This window comes from Vigna unguiculata, chromosome 5 (genome assembly GCF_004118075.2).
Source record: "Vigna unguiculata cultivar IT97K-499-35 chromosome 5, ASM411807v1, whole genome shotgun sequence".
Taxonomy (NCBI): domain Eukaryota; kingdom Viridiplantae; phylum Streptophyta; class Magnoliopsida; order Fabales; family Fabaceae; genus Vigna; species Vigna unguiculata.
This window is the reverse complement of record NC_040283.1, coordinates 5,313,316-5,329,735: the sequence shown is the minus strand read 5'-3', so window position 1 is coordinate 5,329,735 and position 16,420 is coordinate 5,313,316. Positions and strand designations below refer to the sequence as shown.

The window sequence follows — 16,420 nt, the reverse complement described above, 5'->3', positions numbered from 1 at the left end:
TGAAAGGGGATTAGAATCAGATGTCGCACCTTGATAGGAAGGTACTGCAACTGATCTGTGAGTTGAGTTTCAAAATATCAGATGATAAAAAAATGAAATATGCCAAATAACATACGATACTCAACACTTTGCTGCATAAAATGATATTCAAGAGATATACAATTATACTACAGTATTCAATACTGACAACTAAGTCTCGAACAACCAAAACAAATTCAAAAGTGGGTATAAATAAGTTGAGACCAAGAGGAGTTGAAGAAAGCGCACAAATCATTCTATGAAATAGTAAGTTGCATATGTACAATGCAGAAATATAGCTCACCATCCGGTAAACCCATGTTCCACTGAATCTGTGACTTCATGAGATCTGCATATGTACCCCCAGCTCTTTTTCTGTCTGACATTAAAACATTTTGAGTGTGTACTAATATGCTATAGATTATATTCAATGATGCAATCACAAAATAATAATCTGCCAATTGCCCTCAGATAATCAGTTCATCGAGTTTCAGGATAACAGAAGATATTTCAAGACCAAATGAATAGAAAGAATCACGGGACTGCAAATTACAAACTTCTATGAGCACAAGTAACTTCGTTGTATATATTTTACTATGTAACATTACACAGGCTATCACAAATATACATTTCCGAACCATGATACAGCCATGTAAACTACTAATCATTCTAACCTCCATACAATAATAAGCCATACATGATTGAGAACCATCAATCATAAAATAGAAAACCAAATACCTAGATCCATATGTCTGTACCAGTCTTAGGTTGCGACAAATTCAATTGACAATCTGTGCATTTCTGTTACCCCCCATGTTGTTGTGAATGACAATAGCACCTGACCTCAGACTAGATAGCAGGGCATCACGACCATTCAAGACCACCTGGAAAAAGCTATCGACTTCCTTTGTAAGAAGATCTAGACCCTGTGAAAGCTTCTCCGTTGATTTGCCTAATTCCTCGACAACATTCGAAAGTGATTCCATCTCGACGGGATCTACAACACGCTGGATAATAGGATATAATTCCTTTACAGCGGAATCAACAGATTCCAACTCATTCAAAATAGTAAACCTTCCACTTGAAAATCTAACTCTAATTTCCTCATTTACAAGATTTTGCAATCTTTTAAAGGTTCCGGACCAAGAATATAAGTCAGCCACGTCCAGATGCATGACATTCTTTGTAGAGCCTGAAAAAGCTGCAGCAAACACACTGCAAACAAATACTGTCAGCACCTTGACTCCATACATAGCTTGCATTAAGACCTTCCCTTTTGCAGACTTTTTAACCTTAGGAAGATCAAGTGACCCCAGAAGACCATCCAAAATGCTTCCACATTTCTCAATCCTAGGGTTTCCTGAACCAATATGCTGCTTCCAACCATCAAGTGAAGAACATGCCCGATGATACTGCTCTGAAGAGGAGGAACCTAAATTGTGCAAAGCACACTGAAGTAAAAGATGACCCTGACTCATACGTGATAATTCAGAGCTGAATGCAATGCATAGATCCAGCAACTTCACGCTAATGTCAAAGTACACATCTATCCATTTCTCATCCCAATCATTAACAGGCAGATCAAGCTCTGCTATAAGATTTTTAATGTCATTATAACTCTCAGAAAGTGCCTGCATCGCCAAATTCATCCAAGACAAGCTAAGGATCTCATCCTTGCTCTCGGGAATAAGCTTTTTAAGCCTCTCTTCCAAAGTTACTTCAAAAGCTTGTAATATTGACAACAGCTCTGAAGTCATTTTAGTGCCTCTAGGTGATATCATCCTAAAAGGATTTCCAAAAGGGAAGAACGATCGGTTTGCATCCTGCGCACGACTCATTTAGAACTTTTACTGCAACAAAAAAGATTGAAGTAGTAAGATACAAAATTGATGAAAAAAAAATCAAAATACATCGTCACTAAGTAGAAGCAGTAGACTACGTGTTATTTGTCCAATAAGTTTAGTATTTTTGTGCCTGAATATAATTTTTAAGCTTAAAGTGGTATGGTTAATGTCAAACAACTACCCTTCATTAGCCACTGCAAACACTGTTTCTTCCCCTTCCCCTTCTAATTAGGTCATTATTATGATAAGTATTTACTTTGCTTTTAAATTCGAGTTCTAACAAGGTGTGAGATAAGTGCGACAAACTAATCCTAAGTAATCTTTTGCTAGTAAGGCAGACAAAGTAAAAAGAACCGAAAAATGAAGAAACAAAATTCCAATATCAGAATTTTTCACTTCTGTTCCTTTTCTTAGCATCTCGAAAAAAATAATACATTAGGGAATCAGAAATGGAGAAAACAGAAACTAACAAAATCAAATACCAATAAAAATTCTTCCCTCTTCTACAGTTCCATCTTACTATAATTTTGATCTCAATAAACCAACCCCCAAATCAAGAAAGCTAAAAATCTCACAGAGTTTTCTAGCCATCGCTCCCAAAACACACAGTGACGGATATAGCCATATCGATAAATCACAAAGGTAAAACGTTGTTATTTTCAATAAAAACTAAAAAACTATAAAAAAAAATTAAACAAACAAATAAATCGCCTGAACCTCACCAAACGCTATAGATCGAGGAACTAGGAAAAAATCAAAGCTAAATTTTTTAACAATTCTCAAGATTTTCAACTAAAAGACAGAAAAAGGGTTTGGGGGATTGCCTTCCAAGAGAATTACACAAAATTAAACAATAGAAACTTTGATTGAGAAATAGGTTAAGAGAGAGGATCAGACGGTAAAAGAAGACAACCTGGCAAAGGATCAGATCGGAAAAGACGATTAGGGTTGGTTTGTTGATTTGGGTATGTTCCTTTGATAGAGTTTCTGCGTGTGTGAATCAATATTTGTATGTGGTAGATGATGATGGGTGGGAGGTGATGATAAAGCTACCAGGTTTGGCTTCAGATTCCGTGCATATTGAACACGTGGTGTCATATTGTTGGTTCCTTGCCCAACTTGTTTTTTTGTTGACGAAAGTTTTTTTTCTTACTCTTTTCTTTGTTTTTTGATAAAATAAAATTGTTTATATTAATTAAGTATAAAATCATTTTATGCTGAGTAAAAAATCATATAGCTTAAGTTTTCTTATTTTGTCTCAGAATATTTTATTGTCGTTCATTTAATTTGGTATTTTTTAATTTGGAGCCAACTATGATGTTTATCTAATGAGTATTAAAAATAATTGTCGGCAGTAGCATTCAAATTTGGCGAGCTCAGCTGCAACATGATTCATCTCAACGGCTCTAATTGTACGGCTCATGTTTCTCTTTGTAATTTTAATCCAACGGTTCTTATACATTGCCAGTTCCACACTGAATATCGAGGGAAAAGGTGTTTTTTATTGTTAAAACGCGCACTTCATCAATACAAAAGTATTTATTTTTGTTATAGATCAAGATTTATTATGTAATAATTTGTTATTAAACTTAATATTGTTTTTTAATATTTAATATATAACTTTTTTATAAATTTAAAATAGTAAATAAAAATTTAGCTTTTGAAAGAGAGAAAAAATATTTAGTTCTTAAATTTGTAAAGAGTTCAATAATTACATTGTCTCGTTAAATTTTGTAAGCTTTTTCTATTGTTAAACTAAATTTTGATATAAAAATTTAAAAAATATTTTTCCAAACCAATGTGTCAAGCCCAATAACACTTTTTATTATGTAGGTTATACCATACTACTTTTAAATAAATTGTAGGAATAAAATAAGTCATTTTAAGTCTAAACAACTTCCTTTTGAATCGAGGGATGTAGTGTTAATGGTTGTGTGTAGGAGTGGATGTGTAAGTACATATACTATTTGTTTCCATAAATTTAATGTAAACACTCTCAACCTTAATCCAAAAATAAAAAGTTAATTACCAAAATTTACAACAAAAAAATCACAAACAAAAATATGACTTCACCCTAATTAGATGAACTCTAAATTTGTTAGTAATTAAGCAAATTAAACAACAATACTAATAGATAATATTCGCTTATCGAAAAAAAATTAAAACCACTATGTTATATAACTACAAACAATTAGATTTTGTAACTAGGAGATTTAATTATACATTTAATTAATATTATCATTGCATTATATATTATTATGTATAGGCGTGGATCTTGGTGTTCTAATAGAAGGGCATGGCCTCCTTAAATTTTTAAAAAATTTTAAATGATATGTAGTATAGTGTATTGGTGAAAATTAAATTAAGTAGATTTTTATTTCTTTAATAAAATATAATATTTAATGTTAATAAATAATAAAATATAAAATTAAATACATTAAAAAATAAACAAATTTATTGAGATATTTTTATGTTCTCATGTCTTTTGAGTTTCTCAAGCATTCTCTCACATGTTTTCTTTTGTTTATAAAGAAAAATAGGAAGTTAGACACAAACTTATTCTTTTTGTATTTCTCATATATTATATTTCATGGTATTCTCAAATGTTTTTTTTTTCTTTAAAAAAAAAATAAGAAGTTGAATACAAATTCATTTTTTCTATATTTCGCATATATTTTATTTCATTATTGAAGATAAAAGAGTAACTATCTTTTGTTTTAATAAATATTATTTTTTATTTTTTGAATTTTTTTGTATAATGATTATTTTATGAACAGGAAAAAGTTATATACTATATTTTTTTTTCATAACTATTTTTTAATTGTTTCTTCATTATTATAATTTTTTCTTTTAATCATTACATCTCCCAAATTTTCAATTTTTAATTAATTTTTAATAAAATATCTTTATTTTTAATATTTTTTCTAAATATATATATATATATATATATATATATATTTATAAAGAATAAAAGAATAAATCTATATTTTCAAAATGACCAAAAACAAAAATACTTATGAAGGGAAGAAAAATTCTATTTTATCACATATTTTTATCTTGATCCTCCAAAACTTATGGTCAAAATCTTCCAATACATTTATTGTTTTACATTATTATTAATTTTTTTTAAATATAATAACAATAATATCTATTTAAAAAAAATACAGAAAGCCAAAAAAACACAACCCATTCGTGTGTGATTAATATATATTTAAAGAGTTGAATTTGACTTATCATAAACTTCTTTTATAAAAAATTGATCATACATTCTCAATTATATGCTTATTTTCACTCTTACAAATCAACAAAACAATATCAAATGTCGAAAATAAAAGTGAAATAACCCACCGATTTTTTTTTTTTTATGTAATTTGATGGAGTCTCATGTTGTAACTAAAGTTAATGACATTTTATAAAAGTGTAAAAAAAGTATAATATATGGTTTTCATAATAATAGTAAAAAAAAAAATCACACAATAAAAATGTTCATTTTATACATTTAGGTTTGATCGACTTTTAGTTCTATTAATGAATTTGACTCTTTAAAATACCTTCTTTTCAGTTTTAAACTTCTTTACTATTTATCAACTTACTTTTTGTGTACTTGCATATTTCTGAATTGTAGTTAACATAAGAACTTTACCATTATTGAACAACAAAACTCATTAAGAAACATATTCTTATGATTTAAGATAACAAGTAATCCCTTGTTGGGAAATGTTGTCCCATTCTATATTTTACAGAAACAATACTATGATCCCTTACCAAACAAAGGTGTTTTCCAAAAGGTATTCCATCTTCTTCTTAATAAGGATGTATCCTAGTTTGCACTTCCAAGCAAAGCTGAGTACAAAAAAGTACCTTAATTTGGAACATTTAAACCAAATCAAACACTAATTTTCCGAAACTTTGTATGGCTTAAAAGATAAGCATAACTAGCTGGCACTGAACTCGATTAGGGATTGGTATGGAGCACTAATCTTTTTTCATAAAAACAAACAATAAAAGAAATAGACATGCATCCTAAAATCCTTTTTTTCCGTGAACTATATTATTAAAAATAAGATATCACTATAAGAAAATTTTTTATTAATGACTAATTTTAATGACAAAAAATATTAAATACTAATTTATAAATTAAAAATTATTAGTAACTAAAATAGTTTTGAAAAATTATAATTGTTAACTAAAATAGTTTATATTATGAATTGGTCTTTAAATTGGTCACTAACATTAGCTACCTAGGTTATGGTTACCAAAAGAATTGGTCTCTAAATTAGGTTTTAATCAAGAATTTGATTTCTAAATTGGTCTCTAAAGGTATATTTTTGTCATAAAATTGGTCACTTTTTCATATTTTTTTGTAGTGTATAACAAATAGATATTGTCAATATCGAATGTGTTTTTTAGCATATAGAATCAAATGAGCATCAAGAAATTTTGCATCAACTGAATTTTAAGTAGGAAATGGATGCAAATGAAGAGGCTTTTTTTTAGTATGAACGAGATATTAGAGATCTCACATCTGAGTTAGGATGAGATTACATTATAAAAATCAGTGTTAATCTCACTTTACAAGTTGATTTATAAGGTTGAGTTAAACTTAAAATTTACTTCTTGACATGGTACCAAAGTCGTGTGCTAGAATTTATCATAATGGTGTTTGTTGTTTGTTGTTTGTTGGACCTATTGTATATTCGCTATCAAGGAATTTGTTGTTTGTTGTGCTTATCGTGTCACTCATTCTTGAACCGCTATCGAATTATCCATTAGTATATAGTTCCACACTCAATATGTATATGTCTCAACGTGAAAGGGTATGTTGGAGATCTCTCTTCAACTAGAGATCAGACGAGTTTCTAATATATAAGTGAGTGCAAACCTTACCTTATATTGAGTTAGAGTCAAAGTCACCTCCTTAACACTAAAAATAATGCAAAAGTAATTTAACACATTTTATTTATAAGAGACCAAAACTAAATAGATTAAACTAATCAAAAGAAATTGGATTATACTCATATGATATGGAAGAAGAAAGACCATATTTTTGTTATTTATAAAAAAGAAGCAAGTAAAACTAAAGTGATAAAAATATAAATGTGTAAGTTTGACTTAAACTTAAAATTTACTCTTTAACACTCAAAATAATACAAAAGTGATTTAAGACATTTTTTTTATAAGAGACCGAAACTAAATAGATTAAACTAGCGAGAAAAAATCTAATTTTATGATGTGATATAGAAGACGAAAAATATTAAAGATAAATATATATGTTCTATTTTATGTTTTGAAATATCATCGATACTACACGTCATGTTATCTTCTAATTTCGTGTTCTCCTATTTAAGTTCTATTGTAGTGGCAAATGAATAAGCAATTTTATAAAACGCGTATGAGAGAAGTCGTTGTTCTAAGAGTTTAAGAAAAACGTGACACACAATTGAACTTGGTGATTAATATTCATAGAACTATAACACGTAAAGGCATGTCCAGCATATAGAAACTATATAACATGATCATCATTCTTGTTCCTCAACTACTTCTACTTTTATCAAACAATTATTTTGCTTCATTTTTTCTTAAATTCTCCATTAATTCAATCTAATCTTACAAAAACCATGTTTAGTGCATAATCAATAACACGCTTTCCCTCCATGTGTGTAATGTTACACAAGCAAGCTTTAATGTTTTTTTATTGCAATTAATATCAAGGATACGACACCGATGAATTAATATATATATATATATATATATATATATATATATATATATATTTCAATTAAAATATAATCACTAAACTTATTTAAAGTGTCTAAACATTCAAATTTAAAACCAACTAACTTAGAAAAAATTAAATAGAAAATATATTAAACTACATAAATACAAAATAACGCATATAATTGCATAAACTTATGTTTATATAATTCAGAATTAATTAAATTTTAAGTTCTTCCTAATTTTGATTGTTTTTAATTAAATTTTTATTAAACTTTTTCATCTATACTCAAATTTTTTATATTTTTCCATTTAGTTTATGTATTTTAATTTTCCTTATAATTAGGTATATTTATAGTCATGTTGTTATCTTAACGCTTTATGAAATATATCGATTAATGATTAATATAAAACAATAATATAAATAGTAATTGACGTTTATCACTATTGATCTATAACAATATATAAAGAAGATAACGTCTTTTATGTTCATATTTCGTTATTTCAGTTTTACCCTTAATTATTATTTTATAAATAATTTTACCTTTAACCTTTTTTGTCTCAACAGTTATTTTAAAATTTTTGTTGTGTATATATTTTATTTTTATAATTTATATTTAATAACTATTTTAAAAATAATATATAAATATGATATCATCTACATTTCGTTATTTCAGACTGTTGTAGGTGATGATATAAAAATTATCCAGAAAAACTTAATTAAGTATATATTAAAGAAAAAATTACATCTAAAAAAATGTAAAAAATAAAAAAGAAAATACACAACTCACATACTTCCTAATATTTGTAAACTCAAATAGTTTTTCTAATAATGATTTGTGTAAACACAAATACTAAACCATGCACACAATTTGTTAATAATTCCATGCATCATCATATGAAAAACATAAATTTGGCAAGGAGAAGTCTTATGAGTAAGTCTAACATGTAAATTATTTATTAATTCTAACATAACAAGCTAACTAAAGTGCAAACGTGTTAAACGCTATTATTAAGTGACACGTGAATCTTCTAAGTTGGTTAACTAAATTTAAAAATGTATTTACTTTCACTGTACCTTTAAGATTTCTAATAACATTTTCTTAGTTGCATTTATTTAAAATATTATAATAGAAAAAGTTAACACACTATATAATTCTTTTTTTCAAATAATTATAGATAACTCAAACATTTGTGACATTTTTTTTCAATAAATGTTTCTACATAGATGACTAACTATATATAGTATATTTTTTAATATTACAAAATTATTTTATTAAAGTTTAGAATCAAACTTTGAAATCATATACACTATACGTATTAATTTTGCAATACATTTTTTTTTTACCTTTTAAATGTATCTCAAATAAAAACATCCTATGAAACAAAATTAAAAATATATAATCTCAAAATCTCTCACACTACATAAAAGTACAATCAAAATTTCTGTGTATTACATGTAATAGCAAAATGTCTAGTTGTGCTTTTACTCATGTTATTCATTTTTTTGTTATCAAACTGATATTTTTTTTGTCTCCTTTATAACTTCAGAAACCCTTAATATTATTGTCTTCCTCTCCTGCGAAGTATTACTTTTCTATGATATTAAATTATTAATTCATGTTTACATTAATAAAAGTATTTAAAATGAAAATTAGCATCTACTAATTTTCTCAAATGCATCCCATATCCTTTTATTATTCCTCTTAATATTCAATAAAGTAGTATTAAATGAAAAGGTAAATGTATTTAATACTTTAGAAACATAACTTGATTTCATTTTCCCTGATAATAAATTAAAGGATGTTGTACAAATATTTAGAACCATCAGATCCATTATCATCACCTGATTTAACTGAGATGCATTTTGAAAAATCATTTTCATTTTTCTGGATATTTTTCACAATCTTTTGAAGAATAATTCCCAGGTTCTAACAGCAAGACATTGCCCAGGCAATATGGCAAATTGACAACATTATATTGGCCTACCAGACAACAAGACAAGACAATACATTAACGATCTTTTAAAACACATCACATGACCCACAACCAATGAATTTGTAAGCAAATTGTAACACTTCAAGCAAGAGTTAGCATCTTCTTTTAAGAATTCATAAAACCATAAGGGTGTTTTCAGGTTCTAAAACGTTGTTTGATCCTCAGTAACCCATTACAGCTTTTCCATTTGGGTGTAAAGCACCAACATCAACACAAACATTACCATTCAATTGTAATATGACAAGCATGGATTAAACCTTCTGTTATTGACCAAAGTGTATTATAAATGATAAAAGTATGCTAGTACACCTTTTATTTAACGAATTATAATGTTAATGTTGTATATTTCAATCAATGTTAATCTATAATAGTGTGTTAGAAGAGATACATTGAGGTGTCAAGAGAGCATACAAGAATCTTATATCACACACTCCTCTTTGCAATGTTCCATTAGTTTCCACTGTCTTAAGAATCTCTCCTTATCTGAGAAGAAGTGTGTGTCAGAATCTAGTCTTTCATGGACAAATTTTCTATTAGTTTGAACAGCAGAGCCTAAGTCTATAATCAAATTACACAAGACTTCTTCCTTCTGCTACTATTTCATTGTTTGGTTGTACAATGGAGTAATCTATAAGCCAAAATAACAAAAAGTAGCAGACAAAGGTTGATATTTCACAATGGTTAGCCACAAGAATCCAACTATGGGGAGTTGGCAATGATGGTGCAATCTAATTGCATCTTTCTAGATAGCTGGATGGTGGGTCTGCTGCTCAACGAGAATATTAAACTGGGGCCACCATTTGCACCACTAAGCAATTCAACCATCTTATGATGGGACCAAGATGATTACTAAAAACCAAAATGCATGAGACCAAGGAAACTCACTCAATTTGATTGAAATTTGAAAGTACCTTTAATGCTTATCTAACATTGTCCTGTGAACAGATAGGTCATAAATTTTTTACTTTATAACAACGAATCAGAGTATACACTTGAAAATGAATCCCAAATTGGGGTTGATAACAACACTGGAAACTTATATGATCAAGAAAAAAAGGGTGAATACTGCTTTCATTTTTTAAATTGAGCTAGACATAAGAATTGACAAACTAATAACAGTAGAGACCAAAAAATAAGCACGTAGTTCTATTCAATTATCAGCTTTTTATCATCTCCATCTACTACTACTACCATCTTCACTTTGATCACTGACACCATCTGTTCTCTTGTTTAAATTTGAGTCCTTATGTTCATTTTGATAGGAACGGGAAGACTCTCCATCAGTTTTGTGTTCCTAAGATAGGAAAGAGAAAGAAGTTTTATGTGGGAGAAACATGTTGAATGACATTGATTTAGTTTAGTCAAATAAAGTTTAAGGTAAAATTAAGAAGGTAAAAGGAACATACATTGTGGAATAACATGTCGTCTGCCTCAAGCATGTGGATCACATGTCCCATCTTTGGCCTCTTTGTTGCATCAGGATCAACACACCGAAGAGCAATCAACAAAGCACGTTTAAGGGCCTTTGAAGATGGCATCTCAGGGAGCTTAGGATCAACTACTTCCTCAGATTTTCTATTCCCGACCATAGTCTTCAACCATTCTATTAAATTAACCTGTAATTGTTCCAACATTCATAGTTAGCCCAAAAAAGGGAGAAAATGGCAGATATGATAGCAGTTTTTTTTCATTGGTGATGGCATCTAACCTCTCCCTGCGGTCTACCATAATCAACAGGGCTTCTTCCAGTTATTATCTCCATGATGAGGATTCCAAAGCTATAAATATCACTCTTCTCGGTCAGCATTCCGGTGCAGGCATATTCTGGTGCAACATAACTACCGAAAGAGAAAACACAGTCACTATCTTTTGACTACAATAATCATCATACAGGAATTGAAACTGATTCTAGTTTGGTAAAATATAGGAAAATGTTTGGTTTAATCATACTAACCCAAATGTCCCCATCACTCGAGTTGTGACATAACTATTCTCAGAACACAAAAGCTTGGCAAGCCCAAAATCAGAAACCTTGGAGTTCCATTGGCGATCAAGGAGTATGTTGCTTGATTTCACATCTCGGTGAACAACTTTTGGTTCAAGACCCTCATGAAGATAAGCTAATCTGAAAAGATAAACAAAAGCACATGATCAAAACAATCAAACTTCACCATGGATACAATCTATGAAGGTTAATAGCAAATTCGGTACCCTCTTGCAGTTCCCAATATAACGTTCATGCGTATGTTCCATGTCAAAGGGCTTACAGGTCCGACATCCCCATGCAACCATTGTTCTAGATTACCATTGTCTACATATTCATACACAAGCATCCTGTGAAAATAATACCACACTTCAAATCTCACGTCTCATCAAACCAAACAGAATTTATAGCATCAATTTTTATTTTTCTTTAGTTTGTAAGAGGAGATATTGATACCTGTAGGCTCCCTCAACACAGTATCCAAGCAACCGAACAAGATTTTTGTGTCGCACTCGACCAATAGCTTCTACTTCTACTTTAAATTCTTTCTCAGCTTGGCCCCTGAAGAAAAGTTGAACATGAATTACTTGTTTTTAAGATAAACACAAGCACAAGACCAGGACCATGGAATCACAAGATAGAAATATGAAATAGTCAATCCGATATGAGAGAGACTCTTAATAAAATACATTAGAGTACAAAACTCCAACAAATGAAATATTAATCAATTTGGTGGGAACAAGGAGATCAAAAGAAAAATTATTCTTTTCTTCACACGAGTGAGTGACTCACTTCAAGGATAACTTCTAGCATACCAGACAAGGATAACACAAAATAAAAGTTAAAAAGTAGAAACACTGGTTAAAGTAAAAGAAGCAAACACTGGCCTACAACAAAAAGCTGGTATCATTGGTTGCCACCAGGACAATCATTGAAGAGAATAACGAACAGCATGTATAAATCATTTCAATTATAATAGAGACAATTGAATATTTACAAGTAGTATTTTCAAGCAAAATTTTATTAAACTTGTTTGCAACCAAATAGGACTCGACAAAAAAACAAATCATTTGCTTTTGTCCTTCCACAGATTCACAATATCAACGGGCAACACAGGGTTGAAAAATCACAAACGAAATTTTCATCATGTGAGCCAAATTAAGAAAAGCCAGCTCACACAGGAGAACCAATATTTGAACACTCATCACACGATATTCATCTGTAGGATACAGAATCACCAGAAAAAATGACATCAACAACACAAATAAATTAGACAAATAATTTTTTCCTGAGATTTCTGAAGACCATTCCAAAATCCAACCAAAGCATCAAACTTGCAACAAAGACTAATCGAGACAGGATAAAAATAAAGCTATCATGTCACAATAAATAATACTTAAAAGTGTTCTACACTGTCATCCATTAACAAATTATCATCTACAAAAAGTTGATTAACTGCTATAACAAAAATCATATCGACAATAATTTCCGACTAATTGTATGCCTGTTAAACTCAACTTATATTATATGATAAATTTTTTGACTTTTACAGAAATTACCCAGTTGAACCTTGATCATCAGCTATCATGAGTTCAATCAGGCTACCTTAAATTACCCTCCCCTTCACCACACCTTCAACATTCAGAAGAATCTTCTAACACTAGTACATGTTAGTTATTTTTTACAATTATTACCTTCTAAGCCATATTTATGAAAAATTATAGTTGAGAGTAAAAGTCGTATTCATGAAAATTCCCAATTAAGCACAGAAATTATACTAAAGAAAAAGACATACTTGTTATTCAAGAGGTTCTTGACAGCAATTTTGGTACCATCATTGAGCACCCCATGATAGACAATGCCATAGCCACCTTCCCCAACCACGTTTTCCGGACACAACCCGCCAGTGGCATCCTCAAGCTCCCTCAGAGTGTACCACCTCCCCCAACCAAGATGAGAAACCTCAGGCCCAAGCCCAAGCCCACCAACACTCCCACTTCCAAAAGACGACGTCGTTTCGCACCCACTCCCCATCGTTCCCTTACTCTCCTCACTCGAAACCCTATCGCAGTGGACAACCACCCGGTGTTCTGCCTTCCCCATCTCCACCTGGATCTCCGGCGCCTTCGCCGGAGGCCGGAGCATGTGGGGTCCAGGAATGTGCACTATCGTATGGATTTCCTTCGCCGCTTGGGCGGATCCGGCGACCTTATAGCCGGCGACGGAGCGGCGGCGGTTCCGACGAGATACCAGACAGAGGGAGAGGAGGAAGAGCGTGAAGACGATGAAGACGCCGATGAGGATTCCGATCACGACCCAGAGACGGAGCCCGAAGATAGAAGTGTGCTTGGAAAGTTGCGTGTTCATGAAAGCGCCGTCGAAGATTGACATTGCTGCAGACTAAAGAGGACAACGGGTCGCCGGAAAAGTAATAAAAGAGTGAGCTTTCCGGCACACGGCGAGGTTCTAGGAAGTGGGTAGCATTTGCTTCGCCGGAGAATTGAGACAAGAGAGGATTTTCCGACGCCGGTTACACGGTGGGGGTGAAGTGAAGAGAGAAAAATCAATGCTTTGAATGAAGGGGAAGAAGAGAGAAAGAAAAAAGAATGTGGAGTTGCAAGAAAGTGAGATCAATAGAAAATTTAGCAGCATGAAAGGAAGTGTGTAAGAGAGAGACAGACAGACAGAAAAGGTTGAGTGATGAAGCCAGCAAAGAGTGCTGAGAAAAGGGTTTCATGTTGGTTGTGCATCCTTTTGTTTTTGTTTTTTTCTCATACAACAACAACAATAATAATAAAATAAAAACACAGATAAGAGTAACGTTATACTCTTTTCCATTTTTTCTTTATAACATCTTTTTATTATTGTAAATGAAAAAAATATAGGTTAAACACGTTTGTGCTCCAGTAAAACAGATTCATGTTTGTTTATAGTTTTTAAAATAATTCTTCAAATTTTAATCTCAAAATTTTACGTAGATTTTGCCCCTTACAATAAATAAATTATACTTCTTCTTTCTTTGATAACAATAAAGGACAAATTTATTTATTTTTAACAGGTCATATATCTAACTTACTTTTGGTAAGAGAATAGGTATCTTTAAAGACATGCATTTAATAATTTACTCAATTAATAACAATAATGATAATAATTAATCAATCAACTTGTCCAAAAAATATTTTAAGAACATAGAGCATGCAATCTCATTATTGATTACTCCAAATACATTAATTGCTGAACTGTTATGTGGTTTGACCTATCTTGTATAAGGATGATAAATGCTGTAGATAATAGTAACTATGATTATTTTCTAAATATAATAAATAATATTGATATTTATCATTGACAACATCTATTATTAATCATTCAACATATGTGGACAGGGGGAAGAAGGCTCCTACAAAATGACAAAGCCAAAAAAAAAAGTACAAGAAAATGAAAGAAACAGTAACAGAAGATTAACGTTCGGAATTGTTGAAATTCGAGCTCAGGCACTGTTCCAAATGGCTTAGTTTAAGGTATCTAATTTAGCGTTATTGACTTTGTAAGAAAAAAAAAAACTTTTTTTAAGGCACTTGAAAAAGAAAAATAAAACATACTTTTGTTACTTTTTTTGTTCTGTTCAGGATTTTTTTTTTCTGGCTTTTATTAAGTTAATTAAATTCCACTAGAGTTAGTTAATTTGAGCAAAATTGGATTTGAATCTTCTTTAACTTTGACTTTCCCTTAAAAAAATAAAATGGTATCAGAAAAAAAAAGATTTGATCTGTCAAACTTTTTAACAGATAATCAATGAAATCAGTTGTTATTTGAAATAAATTTTGTATTGAATATTATTGCATAATATATTAGCAAATGCAATTATTTTTTAGTATTTGGAAACTTTTATTACGTGACCATTTCAAAAGTATAACCAATGATAAGTTTTTGTCAACTTCAAACTCGATAAAAAAGCAACTTAACTTATATAAAAAATAATAATGTTATTTTAGATTAATAAAATATAAGTCTAATTCAATATAAATATAAAAGTGAATATTGAGGAAGTGTAATAAGACACTATCTGATATTTTTAATGATTCTAAGATTAATATATTACAAAATGAGTATAAGCTTAATTATTTTTATAAAATTAATTTGGAAAAATGAAATTTAATTTAATTTATATTATAAATTTGATATTATCTTTAATAAACCTAAATTTGCATAGGATGTATGGGTGTTGTGACCTTATTGGGCGCGTAATTAGTATAAAACGTAGAAATTTTGTAACATTAGGAAAAGCATAATCAGAGTGTGACTTTGCCAGTAAGAATAACACTTTTTGGGTTTTCTTTTCTGCTAAGAATGCATGATTGCATCAAGAAAATGAAGGATTCACTGCATCAAACCAATTTATTATTATTAATTGAAATTCAGACACCAATTCTTGGGTGTCAACATTTTCTTCAAAAAAAATCACTCAAATAAAAATAAGTGTTAAATATATTTGTAATTTATAAAATTACAATTTTTTTTTAAATTTTCTTAATTTTTATATAATCTCTTTAATTTAACAATATTTTTAATAATATGGTGTTAAACAGTATTCTACACGTACATTTAAGTTAAAAGGTATAAAAATATAAACGATTTAAATATCAATCAGACATATTATTTGACATATAAAATATATTTAACTCGGCTGAATTAAGGTGATTATATATATATATATATATATATATATATATATATATATATATATATATATATATATATATATATATATATTAGTTTTTAAATTTAAAATCAAAATGTATTAAAAATTAATACAAAAACAAATTTCATGTCAAAATATAAAGATAAAAAACATGTTTAATTC

At 29.7% G+C, this 16,420-nt stretch overlaps 2 protein-coding genes across 2 annotated transcripts; both read right to left on the bottom strand.

Annotated features, from left to right (window-relative positions):
• Nucleotides 1–567: 567 nt before the first annotated feature.
• On the bottom strand, nucleotides 568–2,951 carry LOC114184839 (protein BPS1, chloroplastic-like). The gene is made up of 2 exons (XM_028072180.1): nucleotides 2,776–2,951; nucleotides 568–1,868 (listed from the first exon to the last, which is right to left on the bottom strand). The coding sequence occupies exon 2, from the start codon at nucleotides 1,854–1,856 to the stop codon at nucleotides 798–800; it is 1,059 nt and encodes a 352-aa protein (XP_027927981.1). The 5' UTR covers nucleotides 1,857–1,868; nucleotides 2,776–2,951; the 3' UTR covers nucleotides 568–797.
• A 7,183-nt stretch (nucleotides 2,952–10,134) lies between these two features.
• LOC114185530 (probable serine/threonine-protein kinase At1g01540) lies at nucleotides 10,135–14,287 on the bottom strand. Its single transcript, XM_028073296.1, has 7 exons — nucleotides 13,355–14,287; nucleotides 12,016–12,120; nucleotides 11,787–11,909; nucleotides 11,530–11,700; nucleotides 11,284–11,413; nucleotides 10,982–11,191; nucleotides 10,135–10,869 (listed from the first exon to the last, which is right to left on the bottom strand). Exons 1-7 carry the CDS (start codon nucleotides 13,948–13,950, stop codon nucleotides 10,744–10,746), a joined length of 1,461 nt encoding a protein of 486 aa, XP_027929097.1. The 5' UTR covers nucleotides 13,951–14,287; the 3' UTR covers nucleotides 10,135–10,743.
• Between the last annotated feature and the right edge of the window lie 2,133 nt (nucleotides 14,288–16,420).